This window comes from Haplochromis burtoni, unplaced genomic scaffold (assembly GCF_018398535.1).
Source record: "Haplochromis burtoni strain Fernald_Lab_line unplaced genomic scaffold, NCSU_Asbu1 Contig_357, whole genome shotgun sequence".
NCBI classification, from domain to species: Eukaryota; Metazoa; Chordata; class Actinopteri; order Cichliformes; family Cichlidae; genus Haplochromis; species Haplochromis burtoni.
This window is the reverse complement of record NW_024582718.1, coordinates 47,830-60,007: the sequence shown is the minus strand read 5'-3', so window position 1 is coordinate 60,007 and position 12,178 is coordinate 47,830. Positions and strand designations below refer to the sequence as shown.

The following is a 12,178-nucleotide window of genomic DNA, read 5'->3' as shown; positions in this document are numbered from 1 at the left end:
GAGTGAAAGTACAAAATATGCCAGCTAGGATATTAATATGAGCAAATAAGACACGAATCATTATTTGAACAGGGTGTAATGGGTTTAAGTTTTCACTTTAGATTCTAATGTTAGGCTATAACCCCTACAGCTTACTATTCATTTTCCAGATATTTTCTTGAATGTGAAATATTATTTACAATTACAGTCAGCATAAGATTAGAGTGTATAATTATGTTTACTGATTTGAGGGTACATCCTTTGCTCATTATCACCAAAAGCTCATTTCCATCAAACTTGTAGGATCAACCAATCACGGCTTTTGAAATGATAACTCATACCTAGCAACGGGGTCAACCACACCTCCTCACTAAGATAGGATTTTCCATCCATTCCTTGCTCAGAGTTCACTGAAAATGTTCTGGAATCACTTCTAAGCTAAAACTCCTGGCAAGGAATTTTTAGGTTAAGTTAGGAGCTCTCTGAGAGGATTCTCAGAATCTTTAGGGATATGGGCCCTGGAGTCTTGCTAGGCATTCAGTTACCTTAATGTGCTTCTTCTATAGCCATTTCTTTGTTGCCTTGATTTTATGGTTTGGGTCATTGTCATGCTAGAAGATCCATTCATGATCCATCCTTACTGTCCCAGGGAGGGAAGGAGATGCTCATCCAATATTTTACCAATGAATTGGCTCCTCCCTGGAAAACATAATATGGGCCTGTATATTTGGCTTCTTGATCAGGGAGACCTTACAGGCACTGCAACATTTCGATCTATTATGGTGTAGTGCATTACCAATAGTATTGTTGGTAACTGTGGTCCCAAGTACCTTTATCCACACCCCCTGAGGCAAGCTTTGCATGGTGCTCTAGACTGATGGTCATTTTCATCTATTTCCAAATAATTGCAACAGTTGTCACCTTCTCACCAAGCTTCGTCTTACACTCAATTCCAGCCTTGTGCAGGTCTATAGGTCTACAGGTCCCTGATGTCCTTTGACAGCTTTTACCCATAATGGTGGAGATGTTAGAGTGGAAGAATTCTATGGACAAGCGCGCTTTGTATGCATTACAAGTTGAGATCAAGAGTATCTGTAATTGACTTATTATAATCTGTGGGCACACATGGGCACACAGCCAATCTGTGGGAGCCAGAATTATATGGGATCAATCAATTTATAACCTTTGTAATGTGGCTTTTTCCCTAGATTTTTTTTATTGGTATTCCGTCTCTCTATTTAAAACAAAACTATTATACAAATTAGAGACTGTTTGTTTCTTTGTAAGTAACTAAACGTACGAATTAAGCAGGTATTCAAATAAATATCTCTTCCTTTGTATTGTTAAAAGCAAAACACAGAACAAAAGAAAATGGTAATGACACAAAAGAATTTGACAATTTGTGTAGTGACATGTTAGTCTGGAAACGAACGAAAGTTACTCTTATCACAGCACACTTATTCAAGCTAGCTGACACTCTAGAAAATGCACTAATTGACATATTTTTCCTCTCCTTTCCCTCTGGGAGTAATTATATCGTCAACCAGTGTCAGGTATAAACATGCAGTGCAATAAAACTATGCATTACAAAAGAGCTTTACAAGCCCTGTTCACTGTTTGTTATTATAATTAGATTTCCTTGTTAAAAATAATAATAATAAAAAAAAAACAGTTGACGGCTATAAATAACCATAAATGTTTTTTACTTACTGCATCACTTTTTAAATATGCTAATCAGTTTGTGTGCTAATGCTAACTGTGTTTGGTAGTTTCTTTGTGAGATATCCTCTGTGTCTTCTAATTTTGATATTGTTGAACCTTTATTCTTCAGTTAATGGTTTTTGGTTTCAGCTTTTGAAGGCTGTGTAATGACCCTATTGTTAGAACACACAGTGTGAAGCAATATGGTAGGTCAGTTTTTAATCTCCTTTCCCCTCTATCACTCTGTGAAGGAAGCTTGGAGCAGCAGCCTCCTTTTCCACTCCAGTAGACCCCATCACTGCTTCAACCAAGGCCTGGGACCTGGCGCTCTGGCAGCACCTGAGGCCAAAGCAGACGGAAGAGGGAACAGGAAGCTAAAGGTTAAAGTAGCAGCAGCCACTGTAGGACAGAGATAGATGAACAATACTCCAAAGGATCAATCAAGTACTCGTAACCACAGCAGATCATCTTTCTTAAGCAGCATTACTGCTGCACCACTTTGTCCCTGCCCCCATAAACCGCATTACTCCACCGCCTATGAGGCACATTTTTTTGCCAGATCTATAGAAATGAGCAGACTGAGAAGAATGAGGACGGAAACATGAGAAGAAAAATGAGCTCCTGAGGAAGCTAGACTGAGAGAGAGATAGAGAGGGGTGGGGGGTGCATGGGGTAGTGGGAAGCTGTATTGATTGTTTTCACTTTGGTGTAATTGCAATTAAAGGTTGCAAACAGCCCAGTGGATCAGTTTCACTGCTGTCACCCAGCAGGACACATGGAAGCATTGATGCATCCCTCCACATTTCCCTGGCCAGCAGGGAGAAGTGCTAATACACTGTCAGCTCTAGTAGACTGTATAGATTAGTGCTATGCCTTGCAGTAATCTAGTGCTGCAACTCCTTAAACCTTACATATAAACAAGTTACACCACTACAACAAAGAGTTGAAAGACAAACCAGTGTTAATGAGTTGGTATACTCTTAGGTGCTGTGAGATGGTGCAAATGGTGCTGTTCTATTTTTATTTGTGGGCTTGACAGATGTTCATCAAGTGCAAGAGTGTTATGTAGGTAATCACAGAGATCCTTCTGTAAAATCTTTGTGTTTCAAGGAATTCAGTGTTGTCTTAGACAACCCAGGAATCTTGTGCCCATCAGGAAAACAAAAATAAAAGACAGGACTGCATTGCCAGTGACTAAATAACAATGGAAACTATAACTCTGTTAAACGTTGTCCAGTAAGACTTCAGGGAATATATTTAATATTAGTAGAGCAAGTTAATGCTATGCTCACGTGCAAGAAGCAATGATGCAAAAATGTCTGCTCTGTTTGTCTGCTCCTGCAGTTTTCACAGGATTGTGTACAGTTCTGTAAAAAAAACAACACTACACACACCTAATGAATCAGTAACTTGTAAAACCATCTTTAGCAGCAATAACTTGAAATAATCTTTTTCCCTATGACTTACGAATATGAATTTAGGCCCAGTCTTCTTCACAATGTTGTTTCACTTCATTAAGGTTTGCGGGCATTAATCCACAGCTCTCTTCAGGACCATTTTAAGGTATTTACTGATGGGGTCTTTGCAGCATCTTGATTGTTTTTCAGTCATTCAGCTATACATTTGTTGCTGCTTGGGATTGCTGTTTTGTTACATAATACAATATTGGTAAAGCTTTAGCTGTTGGATTACAGCCTCACTCCTGGCTCTAGGACACTTTGTTATACTGTTACTGAAAAACAAGCCCAAATCATCATCATCCCGCCACCATCGTGATTGACAGTTGGTAACAGGTGTTTGTATGAACATGCTTTGTTTTTGTCAGAAGTGGTGTTGTGCATGATGGGCAAACATCCACACTCTAGTCTTACTCTTATTTTTATTTTTATTCTTATTCTTATTCTCAGTCTCCACTATACTGAAAGGACATGCAAACCTAAGCCAGGCTGCTGTGTTCTTTTTAGAGAGAAAGGTTTTCACCCCTTACAAGCCACTCTTCATAAGTTTTGGGGGGGTTTTTTTGTAATTGTACTTTCAAGAACTTCATTTACAAGAAATTCACATTTTTTTGTTTTATTCTTTTTTTATATGTTCAGTGCTGTGTTTGCCATGTGCTCTACTAGTGCAAATTGATTAAATAAAAAAAGAAACAAAAATACAGCTTTAAATTCATAGGAAAATGATGGACCGTAGGAAACAAAAAGATGGAATACAAATCAAATATTTGAGCACCAGACTGTCATAAGTGCCTTTAATGGCAACTTTTGTACTCATGCTTATTTGGATTTACCTTAAACTACTTTATATAGCTCTTAAAATGTCTGAGTTGTCTGTGTCACACACTGTATTGCCTCACTTTCCTCACAGAAATTCATTATCCAATGGTAAGTAATAACCGAATATCAGAATATCATGGAATGAGTAACTGTATTTGGTTGTAGTAACGCTAGTGGTTTCCTATTTAAATGATGTTTAAATCTGTCAGCTCCAGTCTGGCAAGAGTTTTTTAAATAGTGTCACATTGGCATAATCAACATTTACACTGCGTGATAGCCCTCCCCAACTTTCTATCACACACCCAACGCACAATCAGTGCATCTCATCCATCTTTTTTTCCAAACCTCAATTTCCTGCTCGTGTATGTGAGACATCTTTATGGGAACCAAATCGACTGTTCATTAATGAGGGAAGCTGTATCAAGAACAAACATCTTTAATTAACACATCCCCAGTACTTCCTGTCTTTGATCTCCTCGTTTGATTTATGCCTCTGCAAGAAAAGGTTGGGGTGGTGGAGGAGTACACAAGAAGTTTGAAAAGGACGAGGAGAAAATAATGAAACTGTGGAGCCTCTGTTGGTCAGGAAGTCCTACAGCATTAGGACCTTTCCCCTGTGTGTCAGGGGGGCAGCTCAATTACTAGGCAGCACAGCTATCTCTTTAATAGCCTGATAAGACAATAATCCAAAATCCATACAGTTTTAATGACTTTCTGTCTAATTAAGGACTGTTTTATAAAATATGGACACATCAGAGGCCTTCCTATTGTTCAGTAAGCTACTGTTGGTGCTATCAGCGTGACTAGTTCAGAACAAGTAAAAGGCTTTTAAAAAGTATAATTATATGTATTTTACTTAGAGACTTACTGTGCATAAATCATCAAGTAATCCATCTGTGATTCTAATGTTCAATGTCAGAGGGGTTATGATGAACTGAGGGAGAGAAATCACTTTTACCTCAGTTCTCACACTGGATTTAAACACAGAGTTAGGAATGGAGAGAACTCTTAAAAAATCTCAGTAGCAGCATTAGCACTACACTACAGACTGAATTTAAAATCGACCTGCATGAATATTTGAGGTTTTCAAAGCAAAATCAGGACCACATCTGTCATCTGTCTGTATGACCAGGAATGTGTGTGTCCCTTTGTAGAGATGCCAAGTGTTTGTTAGTCTTTAGTCCCCTCTAGTGTTAGCCCATAATATTGTCCTGTTTTCAATTAGCTTTACAGTTCATATTTCTACTGTATCTATAAAATAATGTATACGCTTACCTTGCTCTGAATCATGAATGACTCTTTATACTACAAACAAAATTAAATTACCTTTTTAATATTACATTTAGTTTGACATTAGTAAATAATTGGTACCATCTAGACATCACACTCAAGTATTCCTTTAGCTTCGTTTCAGTTCAGTTTTTTTGAAACAGCTTCAACAAAAAAAAAAAAAAACCCAAAAAACTAAATTAGGCATGAATAACAACAATACGAATTATTGTCTTCTTTATCCTTCATTTCTTTATATTTCTAACTTTAGAAATATTCTCTTTAATTAATATACAGACCAGATGGGACAGTTGTAAAACATATTGTAAAATATAACAAAAGATTTACTTTCCAGAGACTAACATGGTCAGTCATACTGTCTAGGTGATTCTAGACACTAGAAGATAAAAAGTGAACCTGTTTTCCATTTTAATGTGTACTTTTGGAATATGCCATTACACCATTGATGCCACAGCCGTTTGCTTTCCCATGCTCACTTGATAATTCATGCTGGTTCAAATGGACATGTGATTATGCTGTGATGTAAGTCTTCACAAGATCTTGCCCTCTCTTACATCAGGCACTTTATTTTAAGATTTCATGCTGCACTGTAATGGGAATGATCTGTATTTAATAAATCATTGAGGACATTGGGTGAGAGGTAACAGTGTAGGTTTTCATACGTATCTGTCATACATATCTGATATGATGACATTATGATGTGATTTATTGTCATTATTTACAGAATGAATCATTCTTACACTCCTTTTCTGACAAAAGTATTTTGAGAAAATATCTTTTCTGTAAGCTGTTGCCCAAAATAAGTGTGGTGCGCACTATTAGCAAGAATACATTTATAAATGTATTCCTTTTAACTGCTCTGAACCACTGTGACTCATTTTATCTAGCAATAAAACTGTCAATCCATGTGACATTGTTCATTTTGGACCACATTCAACTGACCAAAGCAGGGGATGTTTTTTTTAACTGGCTGTGATAGCGCTGTGTGACACAGACCACAGGTACACACCTGGGTTTTGTCACAGGGGAAAGACCAGTCACATCTTTCCACATCAGCTGAAGGTCAAGTTCAGGTATAAAAGAAGGAAAGCAGCACTGGTTCCTGCACAGACGTTTTGAGACCGCAAACATGCTCAGGTTTTTGGTGTTGACAAGTCTTGCAGCCTTGGGTAAGAAAATGACAGCAGACATTGTGCTATATAACCATTCATTATTGATCCGTCTGTCTCGTTTTATTCTCATACTCTCTGTCGTGCCCTGTACCGTCTGTACATTCACTCAGTCACTCTTTTAGCGACGATCATTTTTCCTTTTCCCGAAAGATGAAAGCAAATAACATTTTCAGATTTCTGTTAATGTGTATAAACTGATCATTATTTTTTTAACTAGTGCTGGCCGAGCCCAAGTATCTGATGAACATTGATCAAAGGGTTGTAGGAGGTGAGGTGGCTGCACCCAACTCCTGGCCCTGGCAGGTAACCCAATTCAATTGATTTTCACAATAAAAATGAAAGCATGTGGTCGTTCAGAGCCAAAATATCAGATTGTTAAATTAAACTTTAATTAAGCTTGAATGTTTTTACACAGAGATTTCTGTTTCTCCCTTAGATCTCTCTTCAGTACCTATCTGGCGGCTCCTACTACCACACATGTGGAGGAACTCTGATCCAGAGAGGCTGGGTTATGACTGCTGCTCACTGTGTGGACAGGTAACAAAATGATGAACTACAGGCTCACGCAGTATTCTTTGGCTGTAGGAGTTTTAGTTTTATTTGGGCTTATTATGTCATTTATCATGAAGTGCTGAAGAGGACCCAAATGCAAGGCGCTGGAGGTAGGCTTGAAAAACAAAAGGCAAGGGGTTTATTTTGGCTGATGAACTCCAGAAAAGAGAACAATCATAAATCCAGCAGCTGGTAGGAATGAGTAGGGATGATAGGCTATAAGTATACAGAGGGGTGACTGGTGAAAAGACACATTGTTGGGGAATGGGAGGCAGTTGAACACGATAAAAACTGAACACAATTAAGGGGGTTAAAGGGATACAGACAGGAAGTAAAACTGAAATAGGAAAGAAAATAAACCTACAAAGGATAAAACAAGACATAACCAAAGGGGACTAATCCTAACCTAAATGCAAAGACCTGACAACAACTACAGGATAGGAAAATAAAAAGAGACTGACATATAAACTCAAGAGAGAGAGGATGATGACAGAAATCTTAGAAGTCTGGAAACACAAAGAACTAAACTAATCCCTACGAAAGCGTAAAGGAAACAGAAACCAGCGACCTAAAAAGAAGCAGGGTCAGACTAGATTGTAGAAATAAAAACAGTATCCACACCCTAAATACAAAAACAGAAAAAAAATTTCACAGAATATTAAGGCAGAAAATTTAAACAAACAAACATAAAAAACTGGTTTAACAATGGACATAGTAAAACTAAGGAAAACCAACAAGGGTCCTCAAAACCAATATAAACTCCTCTACAGTAGAGGGTAAAATGAAATTCAACCCCTGACTTGAAAGTCAATGGGTTACTTCTAACCGAATACTTAGTTATGATTTATTTCCGTGTTTCATAAAGCCACCAGCATGAGGAAAAATCTTACAACCTCATTCGTAACTGCCACATTGAAAGAAAATTTGCTTATTGATTTAAAAGAAAAACAAACAACATGAATCAAACATAAACAAGAGTATAATGCAGTGAAATCCAACTTATTGATTTCTAACAATGTTGTGTTTGTTTGTGGATGTTTCTGAAACATTGCAGCCCCCGGACCTTTCGTGTCATTCTTGGTGAACATGACCTCAACAGCGTCAGTGACAGAGAGCAGATCATAGCTGTCAGTGCCATTTATGTCCACCCCCAATGGGATGCTAACAAACTGTCTCAGGGGTGAGAAGTACCTTTATGTCTTGTATTCCTAAGCATTTTTTAAATTGTTTGTTTGTAGCTATTTATAACCTTTTTAAGTAATATTATGTTTGGCAAATGTGTTGATTTGGGGTCTGAATGTTACATTATGGATGTGCTGGGTCAAGGATATGAACATAATTCGCCTCCCAGAACTATTTTGGTTAGAGTTAGACAATTTAGACAATTTTAGAGGCTTTACAAAACAGATTTTGTTAACTCTCTACCTTAGGAATGATATCGCTCTGCTGAAACTGGCCTCAGACGCCACCCTGAACAATTATGTCCAGCTGGGCTCTCTGCCTCCCTCTGGCCAGATTCTGCCCAACAACAACCCCTGCTACATCACAGGATGGGGGCGCACTGCCAGTGAGTTGTCTGTTTGATCTCCTGTCAATATCACTGTCATCACTGGGTGTCTTCTGTAAAGGCTAATGTACCTTACCATTTTATTTTGTCCAGCCGGTGGTAGCCTGTCTCCTGTGCTTAAGCAGGCCTACCTTCCTGTGGTGGACTATCAGACCTGCTCCAGCCCTAGCTGGTGGGGCAGCACTGTGAATAACAACATGGTGTGCGGTGGTGATGGAAAAGAGGCTGGATGCAATGTGAGTTTCATCCTACAAAAAAAGAAGAAAACTATGCTGCCAGAAAGAAATACAGGATCATTTTACATAATTAAAATAATAAATCTTTTTTTTTCCCAGGGTGACTCTGGTGGCCCTCTTAACTGCTTGAATGGTGGAAAATACTACGTGCATGGTATTGCCAGCTTCGTGTCTGGTCTGGGATGCGATACTTATCAGAAGCCTACTGTCTTCACCCGTGTCTCCGCTTTCATTAACTGGATAAACACTGTTAGTATAAAAGGATTTTATTATCAGAGATATTTATGAAATTATTACAACTAAAAATGTTTTATAGAATTCATTTATCGTTATATCTCTAAGGTTGCAATGCTTAACCAATTTGAATGTTTTCTGTTTTATAGATCGTCTAGTAAGCACAAGAATCGTTGACGCTGCAGAGACCGCATTCCATCATATTTTCATCTGTACAGACTCACTTGTCTGGTGCAATTCTGCAAAAATAAATGTAATTAACTTTGTGTGATGACTCATTTATCATCAGAAAGTTTATGCAATGGAAATGCCATTAAAAAGGTAATTTATTTAGGCTTAGACATCAGTCTATTCTACCCTGCAACAAGATGTGAATCAAGGACATTGGGGGGGAAAAGAATTAACTATCATTTATGAAAGTACGTAAATTATAGTGTTGACAGTAAATGCTGAACACTTGGATACTGATGGAAAGAATAGAGGCACTATTTTTGTCACTTGTGTGATTGCAAAAACTATTTGAAACAGCAAAAAAGTCTGAGCTAGACAACAGGTGTATGTCTAACCTCTGCCAAGCACAGCTGAGGAGGACAAAGGTCATCTTTTACTATGAAAAAGAAAAAAAGAAATTTAGAGATTTAGAAATTCTGAGATGCCACAGGAATTACAAATTGTAATTATAATTTTTAGCTTTGTCTTTACTCGTTTTTTTTTTTGCCAAGTTGGATTAAGGTTTCAAAGGGATTGGAGGACATACTGAGTCACTGCTGGACATTATCAGGCACGGGACAAGGCCTGGATGTAGCTCTTTTCATCTATTCATTTCAAGTTTATTAGTTAGATTAGGATAAAAATCAGGTGATTTGATTAAGTTATTCTTGGTATTTGATTTTTTTTTTTTTTACATTGCCCACCTAAAATGCTTAAATTGCCACAGGTGTAAAAAAAAAAAAAAAACAGGAAAAAAAAATCAATATGGACTGCCTCTACAAACATTTTTTAAAAATGAGTCGCTAGCAGGGAATTTGGACCCTCCCTTTAAAAAGAGAGTCCAGTCTGCAACATGTAACAAATGACATGGTGATATTTAAGATATATTTAATATTATAACTGATGCATGTCCTTTAGACTTCAGTGCTGGCTGAACTGCCTATACAGAAAGTAGTATCGCAAGAGGAGCTGTGGGTGCGGAAGTAGTGGCTTATGTTGCCTAATGGCCTTGGCAAGTTAAGTTTCACACACTAGCTGAATCGGGACTGTGAAAGGTTGTGTAAATGCAGTGCTAGTTTTGCCCTTCAGTATTGGTTGCAGATGAATCTACAGGTGGAAAGAATCTAAGATGCTTGTCTTAAATCTGTTTTATGATACTTACACAACTCTCAGCCTGTATTGCTTTGTATTTCTATGACACACATTCTTTGCGTTCGTGTACACATTTGTTTTACCATCAGGAATTTGAGATAGTTGCTTTCACTGCTTTCCAAATGTTAGAAGGTTCTAGAGCTAAGGTGTAATCATATATACAATATGATACTAATTATTATATAATTTATATTTATATTATGATATATTAATTATATTATATATATAATTATATGTATATATCATATATTAATATTAATATAATATATATCATATATAGATATATGAACACTGTCATAATTTTTTTTTCAAGAGGCTAGTGTGTTGTATGCCTTCAACACTATACTTGCATACTAACTCTTGATGCAACAAATACTGTAATCAATTAATTAATATAATTAATTTAATGTACATTAAATGTCTTAAATAATCAGGCCCCATCTTATCTTAATGACCTTGTAGTACCATATCACCCTATTAGAGCACTTCGCTCTCACACTGCAGGCTTACTTGTTGTTCCTAGAGTATTTAAAAGTAGAATGGGAGGGAGAGCCTTCAGTTTTCAGGCCCCTCTTCTGTGGAACCAGCTTTCAGTTTGGATTCGGGAGACAGACACTATCTCTACTTAGGCTTCAAACTGTCACAGTACGGCTGTGTGCAGGCAAGGGAAGGACCCAAACGCAAACTCACAGAGACAAAGGTAAACTCAAAAAACACAGCTTTATTGCTGGTGTAGGAGGACAATACAAACAATACAAAACTAAACTGGGAAAACTAAAGCACAAGGAGCCACAGGGAAAATCACACAGCTATGAGGGAGGACGCAACGCTGACAAAGAGAAACACGGGGCTTAAATAAACAGAGGGATAACGAGGGGGAATGAGCCACAGGAGGAGAGTAATAACGCAGGACGAGACAAGGGAAGCAAAACTAGAAACATTAACATAGGACAGACTGTGAAAGTAAAACAGGACACATACTGACTGAACTCAAAACATGTAAACTTAACAGCAACTGAGACAGAACATAGGGACCTGAAACATGGGACAGAAAGGCAAAGTAGACACAACATGAACATAACAACGCCCACAGGGAAAGAGCAAAACAGAACACAGAAGCACAGGACCTCTTTAAAAATAAAATAGGAAACAATGAAACACTGACATGACTAAATGACCTTGACAAGAAACAGACATGAAACACATGAAGGATAAGGGAGACTTAACACAAGGGTTGAAAACACAAGGGGAATATAATAAGCAAATGAACATAGAAAATCTAATGAGCTTAAACATACACTATAAACATTAAAATGAACTAAAACTCAAAACGCTGGGTCATAAGACCCAGGATCATGACACAAACTTTCCTTTTTGCTAAGGGCTGGATCAGGTGACCCTGAATCCTCCCTTAGTTATGCTGCAATACACGTAGGCTGCTGGGGGATTCCCAAGATGCATTGAGTTTTTCCTTTTCAGTCACCTTTTTCACTCACCATGTGTTAATAGACCTCTCTGCATTGAATCATACTTGTTATTAATCTCTGTCTTTCTTCCACAACACGTCTTCTATCCTGTTTTCCTTCTCTCACCCCAACCGGTTGCAACAGATGGCCCCGCCCCTCCCTGAGTCTGGTTCCCCTGAAGGTCTCTTCCTATTAAAAGGGAGTTTTTCCTTCCCACTGTCACCAAAGTGCTTGCTCATAGGGTCATTTGATTGTTGGGTTTTTCTCTGTATGTGTTATTGTAGGATCTAGCTTACAATATAAAATGCCTTGAGGTGACTATTGTTGTGATTTGGCGCTATAT

At 37.8% G+C, this 12,178-nt stretch overlaps 1 protein-coding gene across 1 annotated transcript; it reads left to right on the top strand.

The window, feature by feature from the left end:
* Positions 1 to 6,279: 6,279 nt before the first annotated feature.
* Positions 6,280 to 9,273, top strand: LOC102297069 (elastase-1). Its single transcript, XM_005943258.2, has 8 exons — positions 6,280 to 6,415; positions 6,636 to 6,721; positions 6,855 to 6,955; positions 8,025 to 8,150; positions 8,401 to 8,537; positions 8,631 to 8,773; positions 8,873 to 9,022; positions 9,157 to 9,273. Exons 1-8 carry the CDS (start codon positions 6,376 to 6,378, stop codon positions 9,163 to 9,165), a joined length of 792 nt encoding a protein of 263 aa, XP_005943320.1. The 5' UTR covers positions 6,280 to 6,375; the 3' UTR covers positions 9,166 to 9,273.
* Positions 9,274 to 12,178: the final 2,905 nt, after the last annotated feature.

Excerpts from the sequence above, each read along its gene's own strand:
- LOC102297069 (XM_005943258.2), top strand. The coding sequence starts at position 6,376 with ATGCTCAGGTTTTTGGTGTTGACAAGTCTTGCAGCCTTGG. Across the intron at positions 6,956-8,024 it reads GCTGCTCACTGTGTGGACAG|CCCCCGGACCTTTCGTGTCA; the intron begins GTAACAAAATGA and ends GAAACATTGCAG. Across the intron at positions 8,774-8,872 it reads GAAAAGAGGCTGGATGCAAT|GGTGACTCTGGTGGCCCTCT; the intron begins GTGAGTTTCATC and ends TTTTTTTCCCAG.